This window comes from Triplophysa dalaica, chromosome 16 (genome assembly GCF_015846415.1).
Source record: "Triplophysa dalaica isolate WHDGS20190420 chromosome 16, ASM1584641v1, whole genome shotgun sequence".
NCBI lineage: Eukaryota > Metazoa > Chordata > Actinopteri > Cypriniformes > Nemacheilidae > Triplophysa > Triplophysa dalaica.
The window spans coordinates 6058958-6086797 of NC_079557.1; the positions used below are offsets into that span (position 1 = coordinate 6058958).

Consider the following 27840-nt stretch of genomic DNA (forward strand, 5'->3'; position numbering starts at 1 on the left):
TGAAAAATAAGTTCAATGTCTGTTTTGTCGTCCAATGTCAGATCAAAATCAAAGGTTTCCCCTATTGGATAATTGTGGTACTGCAGCAAAAACCCACACAGAAGACGCAGTATTTGGTCTATCAAGCTAGAACTTCATTGTTAAAAAAGGGTAGTACTTCGGACTTTGACCTTTTGACATTTTTAAGCCGAACGATTCGATTTTTTTATAAATAGAATCCAACCATTATATTTTATGGTTTGTTAAAGCGGTAAATATAAAATCTTTTGTAAAAGAAATTAAATAACCAGAAATAATCTTCAGAGTGTCTTATACAGTAGGTCTGTGCTCCAAAGCTAATATGAGTTACAACAATTTTAATTCAAACATTGCGTTGTCATGTCTAGGCTCAAAAAGGGCTGCGAAAGGAAACAGTTTAATACTATTAATTATCGAACGGTTTAAATGTTTCTTAAGTAAACTATTCATGAATGTCTTAGAAGACGGTCCTGCACAAAAGCTTACAGTCGCAGTTTAATTATTGACATTTAGCAGACACTTTTATCCAAAGCGACTTACAAATGAGGTAAACAATGAAGAAATTGGAACAGAAAGGATAATTGCAGTAATACTGGTCTCATATAGTCTACCACAGTATACAAAGCTACAGATTTGTTTAGGGACTGAAAGAGTAGAAAAGAAATAGAAATCAGAACTTATCGGTCAGGTGTTGACGGAAGAGATGTTTTCAACCGATTCTTAAAGATGGCTACAGAATCTGTTTGATTCCACAAATGTAAAAAAAACAGAGAAGGTATGCGAGTGTATTTTTCCCTTTTTGGGATGGTACCACAACACGTTGTTCATTTGCAGGGCACAGGGATCTGGCGGGTACATAAGTCTGTACTAGCGAGGAAAGACATGGGGGTGCCACACCAGTAATGGTCTTGTAGGCCAAGAGCAGAGCTTTGAATTTGATGCGAGCGACTATAGGGAGCCAATGTAACTTAATGAAGAGAGGAATGACGTGTGCTCTATAATGGTGTACTGCAAACCAGAACGGTTCCAGAAAACCACTGGGACAAAAAATATTTTTGATAATTAAACCATCATAAATACCAGTTAAGTTAATCTTAGATTTTATTAATCTACATAGAGCCTGGTTATAAACAAGAGGCAATAAATAGTGACAACATGCCTTGAACAAGCAAATAGTTGAAAAAGTTTCAAATTTTTACAACTTGGCAATGTAAATAAACAGCATTGAACATAACATAAGAACTGATGCAAGAGATGAAGGATCACAGGATTTGCAACAATAATTCTCATATCATCAGCATGTTCACATAAATCAGCAGTTGAACTGGAACCTAAAACTTCAATTCATTCACATTCCGGTCATTTGTCAACTACTTAAAAAAGAAAAAGTTTGGGGGCAAGTTACTTTTGAGGTAATCCAGTACAAGACATAAAATAACAATGCTCAGCAAGAACATATAAAAATGTAATCAAAGTGAAGGACAGACACGTATAAATGACAACTGAAATCTCATTAGAAAGAAACTATTAAAAATCATCTATTTTCCCTAACAGTTAAGATATCCCAAGGGCCCATCCCCAGAGAATAAGTATCAATATAAATGCTCAAATGAACCAGTAAAACAATTACCATCCATACAGACAAGTGCGCATAGAGATGCATCTTCTGGCGGGTTTGTTTTTTGGATGCAGTCTGAGATTGATAGTCTCTCCCAACATAGCAAACGCCTTCAGTGCAGAGGAGGACATCCATTTCGGAGCAATCATCATGACGTCCATCTTAAAATGGTTCCAACTCTGAACTGTTCTAGGACTTGTGTATGTGTGCTGAAGCATGTGTAGTGCATATGAGTGTGGAAATTCAGAGAAAGTAGTTAGACCCCAGTGGGGGCAAGGCGGCTAATGAAGGCAATGCTGTTTAGGCACATCTTTCTGAAGAAGGCAGGGCAACTAGGCTTCATCACAAAGTGCTCCAACAAAATCCTCAGCTCAGTGAAAAGAGTCCTGAAAGAAGACAAACATTCCCAGAAATCAAACGGTTAATATGCACTGAACAGAAATGACAATCATCCTGCCGAACAATTACACAATTCGACATTCTTCCATATAATATGAACATTCCGCCATTTAGTTACTATAATGGAGATACTTGCCTTTTTTGAGTTAATGACTATTTGATCCAGTAATTATTGAATGGTGCTAGATTATTTACTAACTGCCCTTAATATTTTAATTTTTGACCCAGTCTGTGAAAACCCAGCTGAAGTCATTTTTTGTGATTTTCCATTTCCAATATACATTTTCTACAAAATGCAAAGAACATTCTGCAAAAATATCAACTCGATATCTTAAATTTTAGTATGATTTCTAATTTTTATATGGTCTTACTGTGGAAATGAAACTTTGATATTTGTCATCTCAAAATTTGGTTTTCACAGACTGGGTCACATTTTAGTAGAAATGTTAACGGTGTATATAAAGAGACAGTAATTCTTACCGGCAATATGGATTGCGTCTTGAGGTATAACGCAGAGTGAGAAATCGATAATAGATGAAGGGCTGAAGCAAGCTGCCTTGGCCACTGTTAACCAAAAACCAAACATCATTAAATTTGTACTAAAAACATTTTACCTAACTACTCAAAACGTCAAAGTGGGGGAAAATAGCTGACTTTTAGACCTCACCTGAAAAGCATGAAGACTGTAGCAGGCATCAAGAAAATCTCATTGCATGCAATAAACTTGAGAATGTTTTGCTGATTGGCTGAGAGCTTGTTCAGAAAGTTCCTTACAAACATAATGCTGTTGGGTCCCATAGTCTATATAGAAAATAAATAGTTACAGACATAAATGTCAGAATGGAATTTTGAGCATCATACATTAGGGAGCCAAAGGATGCAGGAAAAAAAAAAAAACTTACATCGAGAACTTTTTTGGTGTAGGTGGTGGCATGGAGAAGTGAGAAGAGGAACACAGGAAATATGCTCACTGAGAACAAAAGTCAAGGTCACAAAGACAAATAATGCGAAAACAATTCAGTAATTTGCTCCCAATTACATGCAATAAGTATTCTGGGAAAGGATACTTGTGATAGGGTAGGAGTTGACAAAGATGAGAGAGTAAAGGAGATAGTGGCAGCTGTCCTCCTGTAAGGCCTGGGCCAGGAAGGCTCTGCTCAGCTGAAAGTGAGGAAGTCTCTGGTGCAGACGCAGAGCACTGGTCAGTGCGTTTGCCAGCAATGCCCGCTGATAGAAATTAGCAGCAGCCTGAGGACTGTTCAGAAAAGCAAAATGCCACAATGTCCAAAATTGGGTATAATCATCGCTTCTTATCTCCTTTTGGGGATTTAATGGATTACATGTACCTCATCATCTGATGATTAAATGCAGAACTGGTTCTATATAAACAAATTGTGAAAGAGCTTAAATGGAACATGACTTACCCAAGCAAGGGAAGAATGAACATGGCGGAACAGTAGACGGTAAAGAGTCTTGACAGCCACATAGCCGTTTCCAGCTTGTTACTCAACAAGAATTGCTGCAACACATCAATTTAATCAAAAACATTCCCACATGAAGTGGCCAAATTAGTTAACTGGCAATATTTAGAAAGTGATACTTTAACAAAGAGATTAAAGTCATTTCCCTTACCATAGGCCCTGTTTGAGGGGGAGGAGGTCTTTGCTCTGTGTCTGCCATATTTCAGATATTGTGAGAGACAGATTCTGCGAGAAATTAACAGATTATAGCAAAAAAAGTCAAGATCATGCACCCAGGTTGTTTAGTAACGCTGAGGATATCCATTTGTATTTTTGTGTAGTCTGTGGGGATGGGCGAAGACACCTAAACAAGGAACATTAACCCATTCTGGATTGATTTTTAGCAATAATGCTCATTAAAACAAGAAACCCTTATAATCTTAAATAATTTTAATACAATTGTTAACGCCACTCTATAACCGAGCAAACGGAAATCCTTTCTATAAATCCACCTTTAGTTACACCGGAGAATTACACTTGTCGTCAATCACGGACAAATTGCTGACAATCCATTCAAACTAAGAACAATCACCCGGCTACATTTGCCGATTTTTTAAAACTTAGCTCTTTACAGATATCGTAACGTGTAACGTTATATTGGAAGACAAAAGTATAAGATGGCTTAAATTAAACAACTTAATTCAGATAAACTACACTGGAAAAATCGAGAAGACTTCATTACCCGGGGGAGCTAACGATGTAGCCGACATGCTAACTTATCACACAGGCCAACTAGCCCCATTGGCAACCCTAGAATACCTCAGATTTATTTATATTTAGACAGCTTACAATATGATCATGATTATTCAATACCTGTTATATTTAGTTGGTTGTCAGTGTCGTAGGAAGGTGAAAAATCAGCTTTATTTCCACCGCTCGAAACATACACGTTCTAACCCGGAATATGCACAAGAGGTTGGTCAGCTGAGCTAAACCGACCTCGCGACCTCTGTGGATTGCCAAAATCTCGCGATGTTTCATACCAGCTTGTAATTGCATGCCGGACTTGTCAATCAGCAACAGCTGTCAGTGTGTGGTGTTGGGAACTACAGTGTGAACAGATCTCAATCAATGCACATTCATTTATTTGATTTAAATACAAATTTTAGGTTTTGACATCAAATTTCCATACGTTGCCAAAAATAAAACTTAATTTTTTAATCTTTATTAATACAACTGTTTGCAATGAATTGAGATGTTTCTTGACACCACGCTCAAATACTAAACAACCATCTTAGCAACATTGCAGGGATCGTTTTTTTAGACAATGTAAAATGATTTTTTAACCTTTTTAAGACTCACTCAGTGGAACAGGATGTACTTGACAGGATGTGCAGAGACACTTCCACATTAAATACAATTCATAACCAGACCGTTATAAGGCGCTAATGTGCGCAAACCTGTAATGTTAGAGCTCCAGGAGTTCGTATGATGAACGCGCGACGATTCTTAAAACCCAGTCATCTCGACACATACAGACGGGATAAATTTGGATGATTCGTTTACGTTACATTTTATTTATGACACATTTTCTGTCACAACGGAACGCTACTTTACAAGACGTCTAAAGGTCAGTTTTGTTCACAAAAATAGTTTTGACATGGCCATCTGACGTTAACTAATTAACCCCTAATTAGCCTTGTGCTCATTTCATATGTTCCTCTTTTGCTTAAATTATTGAATATAATTAGATATGAATTGTGTTAATGTGGGTGCGTGAAAATTAAAATATGCTGACAAATAGTATTTCCCAATCTCGTGAGATCTCTGTCTCAACCATGTGCTCAGACGCGTGCCGAGTAACGTAAATATACACCTCTGCACGGCAAAATTGCGTAATGTTCAAAAGTGCTGTGCAAAATGAATGTTTGACTTTTGTGTCTGTCTGTCTGTCTGTCTGTCTGTCTTAAGATGTTGACGTTCGAGTCTCTTCTCGTGAAAGAGTTGCAGAAGCAACAGAGCAGGGCAGAGTTATGTGACATTGTGCTGCATACTCAAGGTTAATCAAATCTACTGTATTCACAAAATATCTACAATTATTTATCATATTTAAACTGTGTAGTAGTAGAAAACGTAAAGTTTGAACTAAACTCCTCACTTATCTATTTTGTGTAGAATAAGAATAGACATAAAGGATGACTAAATATGAATATTCTTTTTATTTAGATGAAAGTTTTGAGAATGAGGTAAAATATAATGTTTTTCCGCTGTAACTCTGTTATTGACTCTCTCTCTCTCTCTTTCTCTCTCTCTCTCTCTCTCTCTCTCTCTCTTTCTTTCTTTCTTTCTTTCTTTCTCTCTCGCTCTCTCCCTCCTTGTCCAGGTGTATCTGTGCCTGTGCACAGCTGTGTGTTGTCTGCCTTTAGCCCTTGGCTCCGAGGTGCTCTGTCAACCGTGCCATCATCCGGGCAAAAGCAGCTGATTGAGATCCAGGCTAAGGAAGCTTGCACATTGCTCAGTCTGGTCACTCTGCTGTACTCGGGTCAGTTTAATGAGGACAAAGATGAAGTCCTCTCAGTCGCTTGCAAACTAGGCATCAACATACCTCAGCAAGACACTACAGCAGCAAGCAAAAGTCACCTTGGTAAAGCAGAGAGTGGGAGTCAGACCGGAACGCATACAGAGCACACAAAAGAATTGGTGGAGAGAGAGTGTCAGACCGAGATTCTCTGCACAGCAACTCTGACGCTGCCCTCTGAATGTCCTGAGGACACTGTTGAAACTGTTAATGTGATTGACTTGTCATCATGGAGATCAGACCAAGGGCTCGACCCATTCTCCACTCTGTCTGATATTACTCTGACAACACTTGTCCAGGGTGTTCCAGAGAAGTTGCCTTTTTGCCAAGCCATGGATGGGGTCCCTGAAAACTCTATGTATCCCACAGTGAGTGCACCTGCCTGTGCGGCACAGGGTTACGCATGCCCCACTGAAAGCTGGTCTGCCCCGCCGCCACCCCAAACTCATCCTTGTTATGGTACACAGCCATTGGGCAGTCAGGGCCAGTCAACATTGGGGGCGATTATGCAGGGTGAGGAGTACGATGTGGGAGGATTAGAAGAGTTTGAGAACAATATCCCGGGTTTTATTAACTGTTTCCTGAAAGCCAACAGTACTCGGGGTGCAAGGCAAACAGGGAAAAGTCAGAGAGGGATGAGAGGAGATGTCAAAACTGGTGTAACGGCAAGGCGTGCGAGACGTGGAAGGCCGACAGGAAATAGTGCTTTTAAAAGTGAGGGTTGGAGTATTAGAAAAATAGAACAACATGTGCATAGGTTTGGAAGAGTGGCATGTTCAGTCAGGATCGGGCAAGGGGGAGGTAGAGTTGGCAGGATATTAGGCACAAGACATGTACTGAAGCATCAAGGGAGACTTAACCGGAGACAAGCCAGAGGAGCGAGTTATGAAGTGGAAGGAAAGACAGGCAGGGCTTCAACAAGAGGCAGAGCCAAAAAGAGACAGGCAGAGAGCAGATTCGTAGAGCCAGAGGGTCAGGTAGGTGTCTCACCACATCAGAACAGGAGGTATGACATTAAAATATAATGTCATACCAACAATATTATAAAGACATCTATTTGCGTAAAGGAAGAAGCTTGATGTATAAAATACTGATTATTTTTAGAACTCAGAACTTCCTCCGCAGTTCAAAAACAATTGGAAATTGTCATCAGAGATACACTCACCATTTGCCATAAATGTTAATAAAAGGAAACAAGTTACATTTACTTTATAAAATGCTTTTATTAATTTATTAATACCATGCTTTTTACATATGCAGGAGCATTAAACATTTTGTCAAATTATAATACAATGTAGCAATACAATACAATAAGTAATAAAATAAAATGCTGTCTACAAAGTCATTTTTACATGTATTAACAGAGTTGACCTAAAGGGAATTTAAATAACATTAGATTTAGACTAAATATTGTTTGATGTAACGGCTTTTAATTACAAAACTGTTCAATTTTTCGATAGGATGAAGCTCCACCTATCAAGCGACAAAGAGGTCGACCCCCCAAATGTGCCTTGCCTAGAAACTCAGCTCAACGTAAAATGTCCTCATCTGAGCTGAAGGCTTCAAACCCTCCAGCTGCTTTCCTGATGCACACAGCTGCTCTCCCAGCAGCCAATCAAATGGGCCTCGTTCAGCCACTGGATTGGCTAATCGATGATGTCATTGCGCAGCTCCCTTTTATGCCCCCCATCACCTCTGGAGCTCAGGAGGGATTCATGAGTACAGATTCCCAACCAAGACAACAAACCTCAGCAAAGATTGCTGATCTCGGTATGGTTCAACCGCAACCTGAAGGTGAGCTTACTGACATCCTCGACAGTTTTCTGAGAACGTTTGATCAACATATGGGTGCATGTGACTCAGAAGTCCGGGATGGGATGGCAGACGGGTCACAAAGCAAGGACCCAGATAAGACGAGAGATGCAAATCGACATTCTGCTCAAAACTACACAGCCCATGGGACATCAGGTTCACACACAAGAAATGAAAGAGACCTTTTCAGGGCTTCCTCTGTGAACACAACAACACCACTAGGCCCAACAGCATCATCCCATAAAAGACGAAAAGTGTCTGCTGACAGACCCACATCTTCCTGTGAGGCCTCAGGTGTAAATGTAAAGAAACTAAAAGGACGACAAAGTGAGAAGTCTGAAAATCGCAGGATCACCAGAAGCCAGTATCAAAAGAGGGAGCTGGAATACACTGGAGAAGGGAGAGAAGAGCTTCCAGCAAAAAAGAGAAGGCGTGTGAAAAAAGAAAGATTGGAAAAGCAGGGAGTTGAAACATCACTGGTAAATGAGAAGAAAAGGCAACTTCGAGAGATGTGCAGTGAGAATAAAGGCAGCAGCAGCAAGATGGATTCAAATTGCATCATCACAAACGCATTAAGGAAAGTCATGAGAATGCCTAGTGCCTGCAGTCTGAAACCAAAAAAGGATCGGTCGCAATCCTCAGAGCCACATGGTCACAAAGAATCTGGTCTTGTAAATAAACATCATGCTAAGACAAACAGAGCCAAAAAACTTGACAAGTCGACAAAGAAGACGTTCATTGACAATCATCCTAAAACAGATCTTTCTGCTTTTGAAATGATGAAAAACCTCTTGGAGAACCGAAGAAAGAAAGAATTACAAAACAATGATGATCGCAGAAGTTGTAATGCAGAAAGTCAGATAGAAAGGGAAAGAGGACAAGAAGGTAAGAGGTCCTGCTTTAAAAGAACTGTATTCACAATTTTTTCTCAAATGTGTATGTTAAGTTTGTTCTTCCAGTGTTTGTGGGTTTTTTTTCGTGGCTCTTAAAGGGAAAGTTTACCCCAAAATTAAACTTCTTTCATTATTGACTCACACTCAAGTCAGTCCAAACCTGTATGATTCTCTTTCTAAAGCAGAACACAAAAGATGTTTTGAAGAATGTTGGTAACCAAACAACATAGCCTCCTATTGACTTTTATTGGACACAAAACCACTTTTTCAAAATATCTTCTGACTTTTACAGGAGTCTTTATACAGGTTTTGAATGACATGAGGATGAATAAATGTCACTAAGTGTCAATATATAAACAAATGGATGAGTGAATAATGTTTATATAAATGGTTTAATGCTCTCACAATTATTGTATTAATTATGAACTATCTCCGAACCCTCAGACAGCAGTCATGCCAAGGTTTGCAGCCCAGATGATGTTACGCTTACAAACTTTACACCCATGCCTTCTGCCTCACCTGCAATGGTTCCTGCGCTGCCACTTGAGCAATCCAGACACACACAAAGCTCCACAGACAGTTCAGAAGAAGATGTGGATGTTGTTGAGATTTCCAGCTCCTTGTCCGAGTCTGCTGTTGTTCAGCCGCTGGTTGCCGATATTGTGCTTAGTACAGAGGAGGATGAAGAAGATGCAGAGATTGATGTATTAGATTCTAATTAAGGTTTTCTCGTTTTTGTCTATTTAGTACTGTTTAGCTTTAGAGTTCTGAATAAATGTGTACCGACATATTTGAAATGCAAATTTTAAAATCTGAAAGACAGGTGGTACTTGGTACCGTTGCTTGTATATAATTTGATTTAGGGGTTCCGAAAGTGATAACCGGCAGTATTTGCTGTTTTGACATTGGTGGCTTCGGTTTCATGAGAATTTTGACAGGTTTAAGTTCTTAATCTTTAAGTTTTTTATTTTTAAGTCACACTTTGTAATTCAGAAGACTGATATTAATCAAGCCATGTTTTCTTGCTTATCTTAAGTCTATTTTGTAACCATGGTCAGAAATAAAAGACATGGATCCAACCACTAATGTTCTTGTGTGTAAACAAGCATGTTCAAAACAAATATGGGGATAGGGAAGTGAAGACATTATTTTATTTTGTGCTAAACAATAACAAAACCCTAGGTGTCAATAAATGTTGGTCTTGCCAGGTAGACAGATTGAAAAACAATATTTGTTTTTTACTGTAGTTAATAAAGATAGTAAACTACCCACACATGCAATATATATACATATAAATATATATATATATATATACCTAAAAGTATAAACCTAAAGATCCAGTGTTTGAACTTTAGTGGCATCTAGTGGTAAGGTTGTGATTTGCAACCAACGGCTCACTCCACCCCTCCCTTTCAAAGCACCAAAAGCACAATGATGTCATCACGTTTTATTTTCTTTGCCGAAGATAACATATTTATGAAATGCGCTCTGTAAAACAGTTGGTCCGTTTAGGTTTACTGTAGAAACAACATAGCAAATTCCATACAAGGGGACCTACGTTGTATGTACTTCGAGATAGCTCATTCTAAGATAAGAAAAACATAACGCTTTATTATGGAAGGTCTTTATACACCTCTGAAGACAGTTATGTATATTATATTGAATTTCTGTCAATAGATCCTCACACATTCCACACAAGTAATGAATGCACACAGTCATTGAAGTAAACATAAGTTTATTTATTTGTTTATGATGTTCTTATCCTTCTCCTACACATTACACCTGAGCTGCTCTCAGTCAATCACAAGGAGATATGGCTGAACATAGCTTATATTGCATTGTTTGTGTAGCACCTCAGGGGGTGTTGTTTAGCACCTGACATTAGCTATTAACTGTTGTCAGTACCTGATTGACACCCTTGTGTAAGACAAAATGGTATGTATAGAGTTTGATGTGAGTTGTGTTCCAAGCAATAAAGATACACTCGTAAAGTAAAACAGGGTGAGTGTGCGTATAATGTGTTTGTCGGGCGGCAGGGTGTCCCCTGGTGAGGGTGGGCTCTTAGTGCTGGATTCTGCGAATGGACTGGATCTGAGGGGTCTGGCTGTGGGAACCCCAGTTTCTCCAGTGCTGATAGTCTCCGCTGTGCCTGTCACACTCCATAATGTACTGCCTGCCCCTGTAGCCTGGGAACTCGTAACACACAAAACTAGACGCACAGATAGAGTAGAGAATCACAAGATTTTGTATTTCGAAATGGAAGAGTATACAGTGGTGTTGAGGTATAACCGGACAAACAATCCTGTTCATTTTGCTTTATGCAGTATCATAATCTTAATTGTTAGTCTGTCACTTTGTCTAATATACATAAAATATAATTGTGCAACACAGCAATTTCTTTCATTACAATACAAACTTTATAAATTTACTGTTATTCTAAAATGTGGGAGAAAGCAAACATTTTGAACAGTACTGTAAAAAAATAAAATTAGATAATAGAAATAAAAAGATATATAGATCATTCAAATAATAGATAATAATTCCTATTAAAAGATAATAGAAAATAAAAAGGTGAAAGAAAGGGTACACTTACGCGCCACACTGCACATGCATGGAGCCCACTTCAGGGCGACACCATCCCATGGCCTGCAGAGAGGGGTAGTCGTCACACAGCTCAGCACTGCGGCCCAGGAAGTTCTCCTTCTCAAACATGATCATACGACTGCTCTGGTGAGACTGAAGAGAGAAAAAGAATTATACATTATACATTATATGTATATACATTATACATTAAATTATACATAATATACACACATTACCAATTTTAAGATGTCACAGCATAATGATGTGAATGAAAATGATTCTCACCGCGCCGTAGATGGGTCTAAAAGACATGAGTCTCTCAACATGGTAGGAGAGGTTTCCACAGTAAGCATCCCAGTGAGGGTATTCTCCTCTCTCCAGGATGAACTGCTGGCCCTGGAAGTCATGGTGCTCATAACCCACCCAGCTGTGAAAAGAAGAACATCCAGTCATACGGTATGACCCATACCACACCCACTGATGATCCCTCAACGCATCTTCTGTGCAAGCAGTGTTTACTCACGCTCCGCTCTCCACACGAATGGAACGGATGTTATCGAAGCCACACTGCTGGATGTTGCAGCACTCTGAGGTGAACTCCTGACATTTCCCCTGGAAGTGTTCCTGCTCGAACACGGTCACCTAAGGCAGAAGTGCACGGTTTTGAGAGTCCATGTTGTAACATATAGTTCAATTACATGTATTTTACATTGACATGGTTTACCTTGAAGAAAGGAGCCATTCCCATGCCAGAACTGATCATGGGCTGCATCATGCGGGATCTGGTGAACCTATACATCTTATTATCTTGAAAAAAAATGTAACTCTGTTAAACAAAGCAAGGTATTTTGTTATAGGCTTTGACATGCAATAAGCAATATATATAATTTAAGTTCCTTAAATATGCACTGATATTTATTATAAACAATGTCAACTTTGTACACAATTTTCACATCAAAATAAGTAAATGTGTGTAAAAAAAACTCAATAATAAATCAAACTACTAATGATTTTTGTTGTTATACTAACAAGTTAGATGTGAAGTACACATGCATGTTATATTTGTGCCAACTGTTTAAATCCCATGAAGTTCAATTTGGCATCTTACCGTTTTAGTCACTAGGCTTGGGCCTGAACGCCTGTTTCGCGTAGAGCTTTGAGAGGACCTGGCGCTTGGGTTTTATATCGACCTCCGCGTGCGCGCACGGGTTTGCGCGCGCTCGCCATCGTGAGCGCGGCGCGTGAAACCCACCTCCTCTGTTGAACAGGCCACAGGGTCGCCAGGTCAGCACATACTATAGAAGTCCCGCATGGTGGCTGGCAAGTGCAATGCGATTTGGATGAAAGGAGGGGACACAAAGGTTTAGCTCCAGTATGTTCGTGCAGGTCAGCAGTCCTGCGCTGGAACCACAATGAGCCCAAAATACAGGGATTAGTTTAGTCCAGCTGAGTGTCGATTTGGGGAAAAAGTTTAACTGGGAGGTGATACGGAGTTTGCAAGTTCATAGTTTCAGTTTTTCATCAAAGTGTGCATGTATATCTACACAAATAGATGAATTAATGAAGTATGGCACAAGATAAAAGTCAAATATGTGGATACACAACACATTTTGTTACAGTACAGTAATGGTCATTGTGAAACATCACAAACTAAAATATGGGAATTGCGTATTAAATCTTGGATTTATCGTGGAAATCAATCTCTTTTTGTCATTCTCAACCATTTTTATAAGATTGAAAAAGGGATGTTTATTTGCAACATATCACATGTACACCGGACACTTGTTGGCTATCCACTGTTACTCATTTATAACAAATATGTAAATAAATTCATATGTAGGACTTAATTGCATATTAAATTTAACTGGTAGTGTGTGCATTTTGAATACAAAAGATGCTTATTATGAATACATAAATTGTGATAAAAACATCAAATGAGGTGAATCTATTAAATTTATTTTATTTTTCAAGTTTTATTCAAATTGTTTTAAACATATTATCACGTTCCCTACAGCTATTGAAATCCTCTTTATCAATACACACCCAAGATGAACTGATGTACAGTTTATGCTGATGTCTATAGCATGTGTAAATCTATTCTATTCAAGTATAAACCAAACCTGAAAATGAGAAAATCTTTGTGATGTTACTGTGTGAACTGTTTCTCACTCTGTGCTGATGATGTGGGGCTTTTCTGTGAAAATGCTGAATACGCCATGTTTCGTTGTTTCAGTGTAATCCTCATAGACTCAGCGCCAGGGTATAAGAGCTCCAGGCATTGCCAGACGCAAACACTCTCAGAGTGAACCTTTGGTACGGACACACGCGCTCAACACACAGGTAAGACAGCAGAAAATCTATTCACACATACATACGCAAATATTTAAGGTACAGTCCACCAAAACACACCTGCAAGTCCTCAGAAACTCTCTGGTTTTTCTGAATGTCCAGTCTGCTCTTTTCTTTACAATAAAAACGATGGTCTCCATCTTATTTCAATCTGTGAAAAAAGCAGTCTGGATATAATGCTAAAATGATTCTTAGTAAGTTATGACAATTTGTTTTGCCCTAAAGATCTCGTACAAATATCCCTGTAACTACTCAAGCACTCTCTTGAACCTTCTCTGTCCTCCAACAAACATGTCCTATGCCTACTATCTCAAGTTCAATATTTTCATAACTCGTGACCCATTTCATTTTTTTACTTCAGGCATCATGTCTTCCAGTGGAGAAAAAAAGACTGCCTCCCAGACCGACGGCAAGGGCCAGACCAAGAAGTCCGACATGGGAATGATGTCCTACAAGGTAAAACTATTAAACAAACATTTATTTGGAAAATGTAAACATGCACAACTCACTTGCTCTTGGATTTATCACCGTTCTCTCTTCTGCTAGATGTATGTGTTTGACCAGGAGAACTTCCAGGGACGTATGATTGAAATCAGCAACGAGTGCATGAACGTTTGCGAAATGGGCATGGACAAAGTTCGCTCACTACGTGTGGAGTGCGGCCCGTAAGTAACCCCATACACTCATTATTGATATTCTATATTATTTATAAAAAGATTCCCTAATTTTTTTGTCCCCTTCAGTTTTGTGGGCTTTGAGCAGATGAACTTCTGCGGAGAGATGTACATTCTAGAGAAGGGCGAGTATCCTCGTTGGGATTCCTGGAGCAACTGCCAAAAGAACGATTACCTGCTATCTTTCAGACCCGTCCGAATGGTGCGTAACTGCACACGCTTCCACCTTCACCCAGACTTTACATTTATCTATCTAACAAAAATCCTGCATCACTTTTCTCTCAAAGGACCCTGAGAAGCACAAGATCTGCCTGTACGAGGTGGGTGAGTACAAGGGACGCAAAATGGACATCATGGATGATGACGTTCCCAGTCTGTTCTCTTACGGATTCACCGACAGAGTTGGCAGCATCATGGTCAGCTGTGGAACGTGAGTGAGCAGAATCTTCGACCCCCGATTTAAATGATCAATATTAAGAACGTGTAAACTATACCATGTAACTCTTGTTTTCACAGGTGGGTGGGATATCAGTACCCCGGATACCGTGGTAGCCAGTTCCTGCTGGAAAAGGGCGAATACAGACACTTTAACGCGTATGGCGCTAGCTGCCCTCAGTTCCAGTCTGTGAGACGCATCCGTGACATGCAGTGGCACCCATTTGGCTGCTACACCATGGCCACCAAGTGAGGGCCAGACCAGGAGAGGAAGAGGAGGGCTGGGGGACAGGGAGAGGGCCGCAAGAGGAAGGAGAAGAGAAAAGATATCTGAGAGGCTGCATCTTCACCATGCTGCCGGTATGAGGGGTGTAAATGCTAAATGAATGACAGACGGCTCACCGTGGGATCTGTGTCTGTCAAACATGTTAAAGCCCAGCAGGCTGTGTATCTCTCAGGCCTCTGAGAGTACACGCAGATCGTTCTACCTCGCCAGCTCCCCTCTTTCTCTCCTGCATCATGACTTCTTTTTCCTTCCATAATTTAGTTTCTTTATTGTCACCTGTTCTTTCCCCGGCCTACATCACCCTTTCTTCAGGAGAATGGAAAGATGGAGAGAGAGATGAAGGGATGAGGAGAGGGATGCTCCTGTGCCCTGTATATCTCCCTTTGCTTGCTGTACAGAATCCTGGTCATCTTTTCAATAAAAGCCTAAAAGCATGATACCGAAGTTTTGTCTTTGTGAATCTATAATTTCATGCATGGTATTGACCGCAATATAAAAGTTATAAACTTTGAGTAAGGAGTAGATATTTTAGGGGAATACATTTTCTTAAGTCATATACTTTAAGTTAGTTTAAATGTATATTTAATCAATACATAAAGTCTCCCATACTGCTAAATACTGTAGGATGCTACAGTTTTCTATAGTATAGGTGTAGGGACCTCAAATGATGTTTTGTACAATGGGGGCTTTGAACCCTTAGAGTTATATAGTAAATTGAAAAACTGTTATAAATACTGTAATATGCTTTACTATTCACAACAGTAATGTTCATAAACTCTAAACTACTGTTATAGGCCTACTAGAGTATTTTTCATGTGGGCTGATGAGTATGATTTTAGTATTTTTAACACCTAGTCAGCAGATGGCGCTATTGTTGTGCTTTATGTGAGTTCAAGTTATGTTGAGTGAGTGAGTGCATCTTTTACATAGAAATCAAATAAAGTAAAAAAGAATGACAAAAAGTATAAACAAGTATAAAAACGGTTAGGGTTGGCCTTAATGCGTTTTCCCTCATTGAACAGATACAAAATCAGGCATTTAATTTATTAGTTGTTGTAACGTTTAAAAAAAAAAAGTCAAATTAGTAGCCTAGCTGTTAAGTTTATTTTTATATCATTATTCTCGTGTATTTTTCAGAAGTATCAACAATAAAATGCCATACAAAAATAAAGATAAGTAGTCTATAAAATAAAGTGTTAAAGTTTTGTGGCTGCTTGCTTAATAACTCATAGTTATCTGATGACACAACAAAAGACAAGAACAGGTAATTAGCAAAACCTTTTTTATCAAATAGTTTTATTAAAAACTTAATTAAACACAATTTCAATTTTACAAACTTAAAACAATCATTAATTAGACAAACACTTCTTAAATACTGTTTAAACAATACGTACATCCATCTCTTAGGATAAGAGACAATTTGTTTTGTTTTGTTTAAATAATGCTTAATAAATAAATATTATGTGTTAAGCATTCATTTACAAGTAAGGTTAATCTCAAGAGCCCTTGCTACAATTGTTGCACTGTCCTCAAGATGGAGTGCTATATGTGGGAAATATCTTTGTGGCTCCAATCAGCGTGACATCATCCTCACAAACTCTGAGGGTTTAATGAGGTGGGAAACAGAAGAAAAAGTTGCATTTCGAGATGTCAGCAAAGTAAAAATGTGAAGATATTTAACAAACATTTGTTATCATTGTTTATGTCTAACATTGTCTCACCTTCAAAATCAACCTGTCCGTCACCATTGAGGTCTGCATCCTGAAGAATGTCGTCAATGTCTCTGGCATTCAACTGTTGTCCCATCAGTTTTTTCATTGCTTCTCTCAGTTCTGTGACGCTGATTTGCCCGTCACCGTTGGAGTCAAACTACACACCAGTAAAATGCTGATAAAGGCACAGATGTCTGCAATAAGCATTTTTTTGTGTATGTGAGTATGTGTACCTCTTTGAAAGCATCTCTTAGCTCTTTGACTCCGATCATGTCTGCTGTCTCTGCTAGCATTTTTGGGCCCATGAGCTCCACAAAGTCTTCAAAGTCAATTTTACCTCCACCTTTAAAAATGAGTCAAACATAACCATTCATACACAGTGTAGTGCAAACATAAAAATACTTCTTAAATATGTTTTATATTCCTTCCCATTTATTACAACATTTCTTATTGCATTATACACAATTAAATAAAGAGTTAAATTGACAAGTTAGATCACAGAATGTCTTAGTACTGTGCACCTGTTTTGCTTTACTGACATGTATTTGAGCTATACGGTTTCCACAAGATTGTTTAAACCGGATGATCCAAAAATAAATTAAGAAAATCTAAAAGTTAAAGAGAGTTAAAATTGTTTTAAATTTGATTTCATTAAAGGAAAGGGGCTTGAAAAGGTAGTGAAAACTCTTAGATATAGTGTATATTTTTATTGTATAACATTTTTCTTTAAATTATTATCTTTTTATAAGTCTTCTCACAACTATAAAGAGCACTCTTGAGAAAAATGGTGTGATGTCACTCACCAATTTGTTGACTCAATTCAATGAGTTCCATCTCTGTCGGCATGTATCCCATAGTTCGCATACATTCGCCCAGGTCTCTGCAGTTAATGTAACCTTTGTTCCTATCAAACTCTTTGAAGGCTTCTCTTAGTTCTTCAGAAACATGTAAGAAAGAGTGTTGATACATAGAAACTGATTATTGAAACTGATTTTTGGGTGAGGTGGTGTGTATTGTGTCTATGAATACCTTCTATTTCTTCTGGACGCAGTTCTCGGTCCTGTTTGATCAAGGCAGAAAGACATTAAAAACAATATTATACTATATTAAACATACTGCATTCAATACCTCTATTCAATCTCTCTCTCTCTCTCTCTCTCCCTCCCTCCCACCCTCTCTCTCTCTCCCTCCCTCCCTCCCTCCCTCCCACCCTCTCTCTCTCTCCCTCCCTCCCTCCCACCCTCTCTCTCCCTCCCTCCCTCCCTCCCACCCTCTCTCTCTCTCTCTCTGAATAGACATATAGGTGGGTATGTTTAAATGAAAAACTCGAACAAAAATTAAAGCATGTGAAAGTAAAGATTGTAGAAGGTGGGTTCCATTGTACAATAATGCAAAGACAAGGTAGATGACATAGTAAAGTTGCCTGGCAACAGACGTAGTTTAGGAGATTTTGAAGGTTTAACTTGAGGAGAGGTCCACAAAAAACATTGTCCAGTGAGCGGATGAAGTTAAAAAGAGTGCCATATGAGAAAATCACAGAGCTGATTTCTCCTTTTTGTTTACAGCTTTTTTATACATCTATAATACACATGCACATGCACATGTAGGTATCATTGGATTACAGATGACACCTGTGCAATATCGATTCCTTGGATTCCTCTCCTCACTTCACCACAGTTATAAGGTGTCAGAAAACCACAGTGACCATCATTAAATATCTTTTAATGTCCTAAACTGTCTTTCACAACAATCTACATCAGCACTGGATGGGGTGAATGGAAGCAGATGATCCACAAGGATGAAGATAACGTTGTGCTGAAAAGGATGACGAGATGTTTTATATGAATGCAGGTAGAAAATGTGGATGCCGAGACACCACATTCTTGGTTTTTACATACGAGCTGTGACTTTGCGAAGCCCTGTCTTAGGAAGATGCAAGCTGGTCCAACGATGTTATGCAGCATGGTGCAGTTATGCACTAGAGCATTCAGTGGCTCCTTAAACTCAGATGGTACTTCCATCTCTCCATCTGCTTCTCTGCGCCCTTTATCCTCAGTCACACCCTTAGGGCGGGGCCAAATTTTACTTGAGACATAATCTAATTAAGCACAATTAGTCAATTTGCTTGACATGTCCTTAAACTACTGAACTATATTATAAACATCTAGATTACCTCAAAGAACTCTTAAAATAACTTTTCAGTTTAAAACCGATTTCACATAAACACACATAGGCCTCAATCTTCAAATATATTTTTCTTACCTTCTTCATTTTGATTTTCATGGTTGGTTTGGTGCAGTTTCCCATGCCTTAGTATGGTGTGAAATGATGACACTGCACACTTTTCCTCTTACGGCCTTTTTTACACTCTTAATTTTCTGCCGTTGAACGACGAGAGACACTCACACTCTTCCATAATCAGAACATGGAATGAACTTTACAGTTTCTTCAAATCCACCAAACCAACGTAACACATGTAGATTCAAACCTTTGCATCGTTTCTTCACCAAGACCTGTTCATTTAATTCTCCAATGACGGACAAATTAACACAAACAATTCAAACATCTGCGATTCATAGAATGAACCAAGGTCTCCCTTATTCTATCATCTTCACTTCTTTTCCATGTCCATTTCTCTCTACCCTCGGACTGCAGTCCCATGCAAATGTTTCATGTTCAAGCTGAGAGAGCAAGAGAGATTGGTGAGGCAGGGGGGTGCGAATTAGACGAGAAAACGAGAATCTTTTTTAATCCCCCATCTCAGATTAAAGACACAGAGACACTGGATGATGTAGCTTGGGGAAAAGAGAATGCAAAGAGATTTGAGGAGAAGAAGAGGAGTGGGACAAATATAAAGAGAGTGAGTAAATCAATTAAGTGCCAATGTTAAACTATTTAAGATAACCTGTTGTCTATATACATATATTTTTGGCCAAATAAAATGAAATAAATGCATAAATATTAGTGTCTTTTACATTTGACTCAATAGAGTGTGTGTGTATGTGTGGGTGCGGTAAACCCCACGGTACGGGGACAAAATGTCCCGACAAAGATGCCAATATCCAAAACCTTGTCCTTGTGGGGCCATATTTTGGACCCCATGAGTAAACAAGTTTATGAATCATACAGAATTAACTTTTTTGAAAATAAGCAGAAAGTTTTGTGTGATTGTTAGGTTAAGGGGGTCGGTTAGGGAATATGATTTACAGTTTGTACATTATAAAAAACATTGCGTCTATCGAATGTCCCCATAAGACATTGTCTATAAGTGTGTGTGTGTGCGCGTATGCGTGTTCGTGCTATAATCCCATTCTAATCACAAACACACCTTTGGTCAGACGAGCAGAGAACTACTCTTGTTAATCCACACTCACATTTTAGTAAAACCCAGCAGCATACAAGCTTGAATTCTAATCTACTCTAATCCCCACACACGCATTACTCTACATTGTGTTAATATGAAAGCGTGTTTCTCTGTAGTTTGTTATTAATGTAGATTGTTTTGCATGTTTAGCAAACAGGTGAATGTTGCTCTATATTGTGTGAACAGTGAAAGCACTGTGTTGTGTTGGTATATGTGTTGTACAAACAGACAGCTGAGTTGAGTCATTTGAGGTTACTGTATGAGCGGCTGGGATTGAGGATTTTCACATGTGTGTGTGCTGACCAGATGTCTGACAAGACTGTGCATAGAGCATAAAGGCAGGACAGACAGAAAAAATATCATTTCTGTTTTAGCTGTGCACAGACCCCTGGTGGAGAATAACACAGTTCTTTGTCTCCCTTACAGGTAACTGGACCACAAGATCATTTTCTGGGTGGGCTATAATACAATACAGTGTATGTAATGGGATTAAATGAATAGTTCATCCAAAAAATGAAAGTTATGTCAAGAATTACTCACCCTCGAGATGTTCCAAACCTGTATACATTTATTTGTTTGGATGGATATTTGGACGAATACTTGAAACCAAACAGTACTTGGAGCCCATTGACTAAGTAGGTGAATTAGAAAGATAAAAAGTGCCACAGAACCTTTTGCTTTCCTACATTCTTCAATTCAACATTATTCTTCAAAACATCCTTTTTTATGTTCAACATAACGAAAGTAATTTTACCTTCTATGGTTGTCAATGGGGTCCAAGAACTGTTTAGTGAAAGCATTCTTCCAAATATCTTTCCCTGTGTTTCCCAAAGAAATTCATTCACATTTTGGACAATGCGAAGGTGAGTAAATGAAGGCAGAATTTTTATTTTTGGGTGAACTATCCCTCTAATATATTTATAATAATTATTTCAAATATTTGAGAAATGAAACACCGTCTTTTGCTTGCCCTCTTGTATCTAGCTGAAGTCATCTGCTTTATTTATTTACCGATACTCAGACAATCGAGATAATCAGATGTCAGACTAGCCAACCTGGCTGAATTAACCTTTTAATCAGCCGTTCTCGGGTGACTTAAACAAATAGATAAAGTTACAATGAATACTTAAATGGCAATCACTATATGACCAACGTATAAATCATATTTTAGTTATTATATTTCATAGTTTTAATTAGTTTTAACACATTAGGGTTACATAAAAGTACAAAGCAACTAACTCCTAACTGCATGAATCTAAACTAGTTTGCCAAGTAACCAAGCCAATTAAATAATGATGAAAATAGCAAACAATGATCCCTCTTCCAGAAAGGTGAGTAGGCAAGATTGGGTTTCTTGTGTGCTCTCCGCTGGTGATCAAGTGATTACTACTGGAGCAAGATAATCCTAATGTAGGAATGCAACACCACATGACCAAGATCAGGTCATCAGAAGCTGAATCATGAGGAGATAGACGTGCTTGTTAGTACAACTCCTTAACCTGTCATTTTGTGTCTGGCAGGCGTCTACTACTTAACTAGTAATGAAATCTTTACTGTAGTTTGGCCCCTTCCTGGCAATTGCTTTAGCACATAGTTTTAATAATTATTAAAAAAAGCAACACAAAAGAAACTGTGAACAGTTGAATAGTACAGTTCTTTGAATAGTACAGATAGATAATAAGTACTGTAAATTGAAGACAGAAGGTTTGAAGCATGTGTTATGTTGTCTTACTTGGCCGAAAACAGATGCAACAATAGGAACAAGATCTGTTTCTTCTATTTCCTTGGCTTCCCCGGTCTCGTCATGTTTCTCTTCATCTTCTTCCTCACCAGCATCTGCTCTTTTCGACTGAATGGGCTTACTCCTTTTCAGTCTGACTTTAGGTCTTGTATTACTGCTGAATGCCTCCACCACGCCCATTTCAACTTGTTTCTTCTGTTTCTCCACTTTTTTCTTAATTGCGGCCTGCACCTGTCAGAACGCACGTTGAGGTTAGAGATGTTATACCAAATTGACGTAGAATGACCACAAGGACCACAATGGCTCAGTTGAGGTTTGCAAAAATCTATCACTTGTGGCATTCGTCTTTTTGACAGACATTTGTGAAATTGACAAACATTTCAATTAGCTGATTAAAAATATAAATGCATCAAGTCAATAGAAAATTTTGAGTTGGAGAGAAGCTGGATTTTTTTTGTGCAGTTTACTTTAACTTTGACGTACACTATTTAAAAATAATGCTCTGTAAAAACACAAAACTTTTACATATTCCCCAAACACTCGTCTTGCCTTCCATTAGTTAGACAAACAGTTTGCTCTGTCTGAAAATCATGCCATTGGTTTAGCAAGTGTTACTTTCAGGCTGTTAAGGAGGAGAGCAACAATGCCACTGTATTTAGACTTTAGAAATTTCAACAGACCATTTATTGACTTAAGAATACAATAAGCAGGGATGAATTTTTACAAACAATTTTCAATCCATTTTTTTCAGAATGAGCTTCAAATGAGATTCAAACCATGACTTTGAGATTAGCACCACATACTACCAGCTGAACAACACAAAGGCAGAACACTTATATAAAGTGAGCTGAATATAAGAATAAACATATAACCCCACAAGATGATACATGTTGTACAATCACAAACACGTACAAATAAACAGAATATATACCTGTTTTGCTGTTCTCTGATGTGGAGCGGACATTCCGGTGGTAGCTGCCCCGCCTGCTGATCCTTCTCGAATAATCATGAACATCGCTGCAACAATGACACGCTCTCTTCTTCTCTTCCCCTTCTTTCTCTCTCTTACACACAGTAAGACAACACCTGTTTACCCCTCCCAGTACGGGCCTACTGTATCTGAAGTTTTGTCAGTGCAATTATAACTATTGTGTATTTCTAAAAAAATTATATTCTGCAACTCAAGCCGCTTTCGGGGAGGTCAACTATTTTTAAGCAATTAATTTCGTCTTCAAAAATCCAAAGAAATAGATTCAAATGTTATTTTAAATTCTATATGCATGGCTTTGTGTCTCTCTGTGTCTCACTAACTTCCTTAAGAAGCTCTCTACCGTTCTCCTAATTTGTCTCTGCTTTACTCTTAAGACGCAGTGAGAGTGTGTTTGGTCCAGCGAGGTAAAGACAGACTGAAGTATAGAATGTCTTTATTTGGCCTTCTTACATTCAGGTGACACTCTATCCATCCGATATCTCTGTCTCCTTATCTTTCGTTTGCCCTCAATGTCTGCTTCCGTAGAGCTGAAGGCTGTATTCTGTTGTGTATTGAATTGTTAAACAAAATGAATTGCAGGTGAACACACTTGCTGTGCCTCTGACATGTAGCATCATCTGCCTCATAACCAGAAAAGTACACTTTTAAATAAAAAGTTACTGGGGCACACTGACGGAACCCTGATGTGTATACAAATAAGTATATTTATTTACGATGCTTGTTATAGGAGGCATTAACAATCACCAAGCCGTAGATTTCATACCAAATGTGAAATATTGTAAAAGAAAACACTTCACAGTTAAAATGCATCATACTTTGTGTGAACATTTTTGGAAATGATGGCTTTAAAATAAACTCACAGCAGATGTTTATCAACATGAAACATTGTGACCTCATCTTACACAACCAGCTTCTTCTATTTTTTTATTCCTGCCTCAGTTCAACATCAATCTTTCTAACCTTTGAAATGCATTTCCCACCTCAACTCTAGGGCTGTAACTAACGATTATTTTAATCGATTAATCGATGAATCAGATAAACACAAAAACCAAGAAAGCATTCATTTCCAACCCTTTATTCAAAAATGGAACTAAAATCTTTAGAAAGTGCACAAACATGTTGCTCCTTGAACATCCCTGAGCTGTTATAATAATAATAATATAAAATAAAAATGGACTAACACAAAAAACATACACATGTATGCTTTACATCTGCCAAATATATAGACTTTTTTTTAAATAAAAGTGCCACCTGAGCTGCCAGAACAATAAATAATTTATAAAAAATAAAGAACAATATAAATCAGAAAATTTAACAGGATTTGAATGTAAGAACTTGTTCTCTACAATACACTGCAGACGCACACACTCGCAGATGCACACACTTTTGCAGATGCACACACTCACAAACTCTCACACTGACAAACACACTCTCTCACTCTCAAGTTCACTTGAAGCTTATTCATTAAATTATGACCATCATTGTAGTAAGTGCAAGGTTAATTTATACACCACATTTAAAAACAGCTTAAGTTGACCAAGTGCTATAAAATAACTTTAAAATTCAATTAAAAAGTATAACACACACAAATATATTTGTCAATACTAACCTATTTGGGATATGGGACATGTACTAGACACATGAAAAAGCATAAGAAATTATGTAAAAAAAAACACCTCAAAATTAAGTGATTGTTTGCTTAAAACAAGCAAAATTAGCTGCCAATGGGGTACGAAAAATAATCTTGATGAGATATAATTTCAAACAGAAGTTTTAAGCATCACTTAATTTTCTCATGCCATTTTTCTTGTCTAGTAATCTTGATTTAAGATTTTTAGATATTTGGACTGGAAACGAGACAAAATTACCAAGTTAGTTTTGCAGTGTAGCTATCTAGCAGGACTAGGGTTTAGTTAAATTAGGATATTTAAGTTGCTTTTATTAAAATGTCTTGCTGGTCTCCATGCTGGTGTGCATCATTAGACAATGGCAATGCCATATTTTAAAATATGTTTGAGCAATGTAGTTTTAGTTAAGACATGGAGCTCAAACTTTCATCTTAATGTGTGACTAGTCTTAAGCCTTGTCTATGAAACCGGGCATTGACCCTGTATATGTAATCAGAGGTAATGAGCACAGCAGGAAATCTCTCTTTCCAATTCTTCACGCGATGTATAATTGATAAAGAAAAAGAGCTACAGTCCCGGTAACAGAGAATGAAAGAGGAGATAAAAAGGGGTCAGATTTGCACGTCAGAAGTGGTGAACTCAGAAATTCAGAATGAGTGGAAAAGGGGGGGGGGGGGGTTGACGACAACATGACTGAAACATAAATCTGCAGGATTAGTTAACAACACTTTCTGTTTAATTTCCTAAAATATCTCATTTCTGTCTATCTATTGTTTGAGAAACAACAGGTCAGAAATTGGAACGTAAAAGAAAGACTAGTGATAAAACAAATTCCAATGGTTTCCATTGCAAATACCATTATAAACCATCCACTGTTTAAACCATTTTAAAATTTCTTTACATAAGGTGTTTGGTCTTATTCCAGTGAGGATTTAATGATTTTCTATTGGTTCCCACCCAGATAACCTCACAATAGAAACCAACTCATTACTAGTAAAGACAGACAAAGACTATCATAGTTTCCTTTAAGACCATACAGTCCATACAAACATTAGAATTTCTGTGATGGTTTTTATATATATATATATTTTTTAGCAGGGATAAAAACCAAAACATCGAATCAAAAAACAACAATTGAATATAAACAAAAAAAGAGAAATTTTATATCGAAAGGAGATTGTCTTCTTAAAGCATTAGCTTTAAAGTGAAACACGAATTTGAACTGAGAACCTCTTGATCTGCAATCGAATGCTCTACCACTGAGCTGTACCCCCACAGAAAACATTGAAATGAAAGAACTTAAAAAACAGCTTAATTTTCTTAAGCTTATAGCCATGAATTGCCTTTGAAATGTCCAAGTAAATATATTTCATACTAAGGGTGTTCTAAGATAAACTAACAGTAAAAATATAATACATGTTTAATGTACTCATCACTTCTTGTAGTGTGTTTGGTAATAGCTTGCGACGTATATCTGTTTGATACATTTACTGTCATTTTGTAGCACAGCAGATGGTGTCATCTTACTTTACCCTAACCCTCAATTTCTCTTTTTGGAATAGCCACATAGCCATATGGAAAGGTATACTATACAAACTGCTAGAACCTGTTATGTCAAATTCAAGTATAGAGATTATATCTTGACCCAGACATGCTTGACAGGTGAACCGTCTTGTTGAGATAAATTAAACATCAGAGGGAAAAGAGAACCCTTGACTTTCTCAGAATCACGACAACGAGAACAGTATACATGCTTTTGGGATAATAATCCCTCCTGTTGTTATACTTTAAATAATTCCACACTATTTGTGCACTTTACATTTGTGCACTTTACATGTTACAAATTAATTGTTTTGTGGAATTCAACGCATTAATTATTCTTTTTAAATAAAGAGCAATAAATTTGGCATTACGTTGTAAATTTGTTTCTGTGTAAACAGAAAGTGCTTCTAGACCTATAATTAAACAAACTAAGTTTATCCAGACAGTTATATACTTACTTTTTGAAATGATCGTTTTGAATTGAAAGTTTGATATGGTTATAACTGTTGAAATTGATTCTGTTGTGCTCAATGACTATCAAACGGTTGTTCTTTATAATAAATCTCAATATTTGAGCATAATAATTGGTAACGTTTAATTGATAAGGATCCGGTCAACCCCAATGGACTATAGGCTCCCCATAGTTGTAAAACACCAGGGTATACTGCAAAACTAGTTATATTATTACTCAGTATACCAATGAATAGATTAGGCCTACACATGGTTGGTAGGAAATGCCGTACAGTAGTATTTTGCCATAGGTACACACATTTCCAAGTGTCATGTCATATTTTGTGATGACCTGACCCCTAAGGTTCAGTTTGGACCCTTTATCCTTTGTACGATAACTGCTTGAACTTTACTTCGGTTCCTGATCATCCGGTCAGGATGTCATAATAAATATTTTATTAAAAAACATTTAAAGCTTGTTATGTTGGGAAACAGAGCTACAGTGTGTTACAGTTTGAGGAAATTAGGTAATCACAGTAAATCCTCTTTGATCCAAACCTTCTCATGAAAAATGACCTACTTATTGTGGAAGGTCTTAAGATAGATTTTACTGCTGTAGATGTATTAATTTGTGTGAGAGGGTGTGTTTGGAGTGTATATATACGGTCTACTGGTCTCATTTTACTCACAAAAAAACAAATAATCTGTGACTGAGGAACTTCTTTTGATTATATCTAACGGTAAGTATTTTTTAACAATTAACTTTAATAAATTATTGTAAAATTATAATAAAATACTTATTTAAGACATTAAAATAATAATTACAAAAATGAAATGTTTAATTTAAATGAAGAACTGGAACTTTTTAAATGTTTTATCGTTTCTATCAAATAGAAATAATGTGAATCTTGAGTGTTTATGGTGTCCCTTCCTTGCTGACCTCATAATGTATCAAATACTCACTAGGTTGTGTACATTAGAATAGCATTTTCATTTGCTTTCTCAGACGCTGTTAACCGAAACGACCGTTTGACATTTTGAAAGAGGGGAATAGAACAGCTTTAAATATCCGGGGTCAAATAATTCAGGGAAGTGCACAACAGGTACAAAATCATAAAGACCCTTTATCATTATTGGGCAAACTGAAAGAAAATTGCCGTAACTTTGCTAAGTTTCGTTTGTTCGCAGTGTTGGTATAATCATCCACCAATAGTGAGTTCTTCAAACATGAAGCAGTTCATTATTGTGTGTTCCGTAAGACGCAAACGGCCTTTCCGGAAGACGCTAAAGGGAATTTCATCATGATG

General features: G+C 37.7%; 5 protein-coding genes across 6 annotated transcripts; 2 read left to right on the plus strand and 3 right to left on the minus strand.

Moving 5' to 3' along the window:
* Window positions 1–1101: 1101 nt before the first annotated feature.
* tmem33 (transmembrane protein 33) lies at window positions 1102–4507 on the minus strand. Its single transcript, XM_056769762.1, has 8 exons — window positions 4369–4507; window positions 3668–3741; window positions 3460–3554; window positions 3103–3290; window positions 2938–3005; window positions 2703–2836; window positions 2516–2599; window positions 1102–2022 (listed from the first exon to the last, which is right to left on the minus strand). The coding sequence occupies exons 2-8, from the start codon at window positions 3713–3715 to the stop codon at window positions 1893–1895; spliced, it is 747 nt and encodes a 248-aa protein (XP_056625740.1). The 5' UTR covers window positions 3716–3741; window positions 4369–4507; the 3' UTR covers window positions 1102–1892.
* A 437-nt stretch (window positions 4508–4944) lies between these two features.
* Window positions 4945–9805, plus strand: LOC130438132 (uncharacterized). The gene is made up of 5 exons (XM_056769940.1): window positions 4945–5125; window positions 5467–5554; window positions 5879–7050; window positions 7534–8770; window positions 9223–9805. The coding sequence occupies exons 2-5, from the start codon at window positions 5467–5469 to the stop codon at window positions 9498–9500; spliced, it is 2775 nt and encodes a 924-aa protein (XP_056625918.1). The 5' UTR covers window positions 4945–5125; the 3' UTR covers window positions 9501–9805.
* A 741-nt stretch (window positions 9806–10546) lies between these two features.
* Window positions 10547–12641, minus strand: cryba1l1 (crystallin, beta A1, like 1). The gene is made up of 6 exons (XM_056769592.1): window positions 12470–12641; window positions 12086–12168; window positions 11885–12003; window positions 11647–11788; window positions 11372–11514; window positions 10547–10987 (listed from the first exon to the last, which is right to left on the minus strand). Exons 2-6 carry the CDS (start codon window positions 12158–12160, stop codon window positions 10840–10842), a joined length of 627 nt encoding a protein of 208 aa, XP_056625570.1. The 5' UTR covers window positions 12161–12168; window positions 12470–12641; the 3' UTR covers window positions 10547–10839.
* On the plus strand, window positions 12642–15072 carry crybb1l1 (crystallin, beta B1, like 1). Of its 2 annotated transcripts, XM_056769590.1 has the most exons (7): window positions 12642–12747; window positions 13595–13701; window positions 14072–14166; window positions 14257–14375; window positions 14454–14586; window positions 14672–14814; window positions 14901–15072. In XM_056769590.1, the coding sequence occupies exons 3-7, from the start codon at window positions 14077–14079 to the stop codon at window positions 15070–15072; spliced, it is 657 nt and encodes a 218-aa protein (XP_056625568.1). In that variant the 5' UTR covers window positions 12642–12747; window positions 13595–13701; window positions 14072–14076. The 2 variants fall into 2 exon arrangements, with proteins under 2 accessions (XP_056625568.1, XP_056625569.1); XM_056769591.1 differs by lacking the exon at window positions 12642–12747 and having other exon boundaries at window positions 13562–13701.
* Window positions 15073–16596: 1524 nt separating this feature from the next.
* On the minus strand, window positions 16597–22240 carry cabp2b (calcium binding protein 2b). Its single transcript, XM_056769919.1, has 6 exons — window positions 21914–22240; window positions 17847–17877; window positions 17621–17752; window positions 17051–17160; window positions 16827–16974; window positions 16597–16704 (listed from the first exon to the last, which is right to left on the minus strand). The coding sequence occupies exons 1-6, from the start codon at window positions 22100–22102 to the stop codon at window positions 16679–16681; spliced, it is 636 nt and encodes a 211-aa protein (XP_056625897.1). The 5' UTR covers window positions 22103–22240; the 3' UTR covers window positions 16597–16678.
* Between the last annotated feature and the right edge of the window lie 5600 nt (window positions 22241–27840).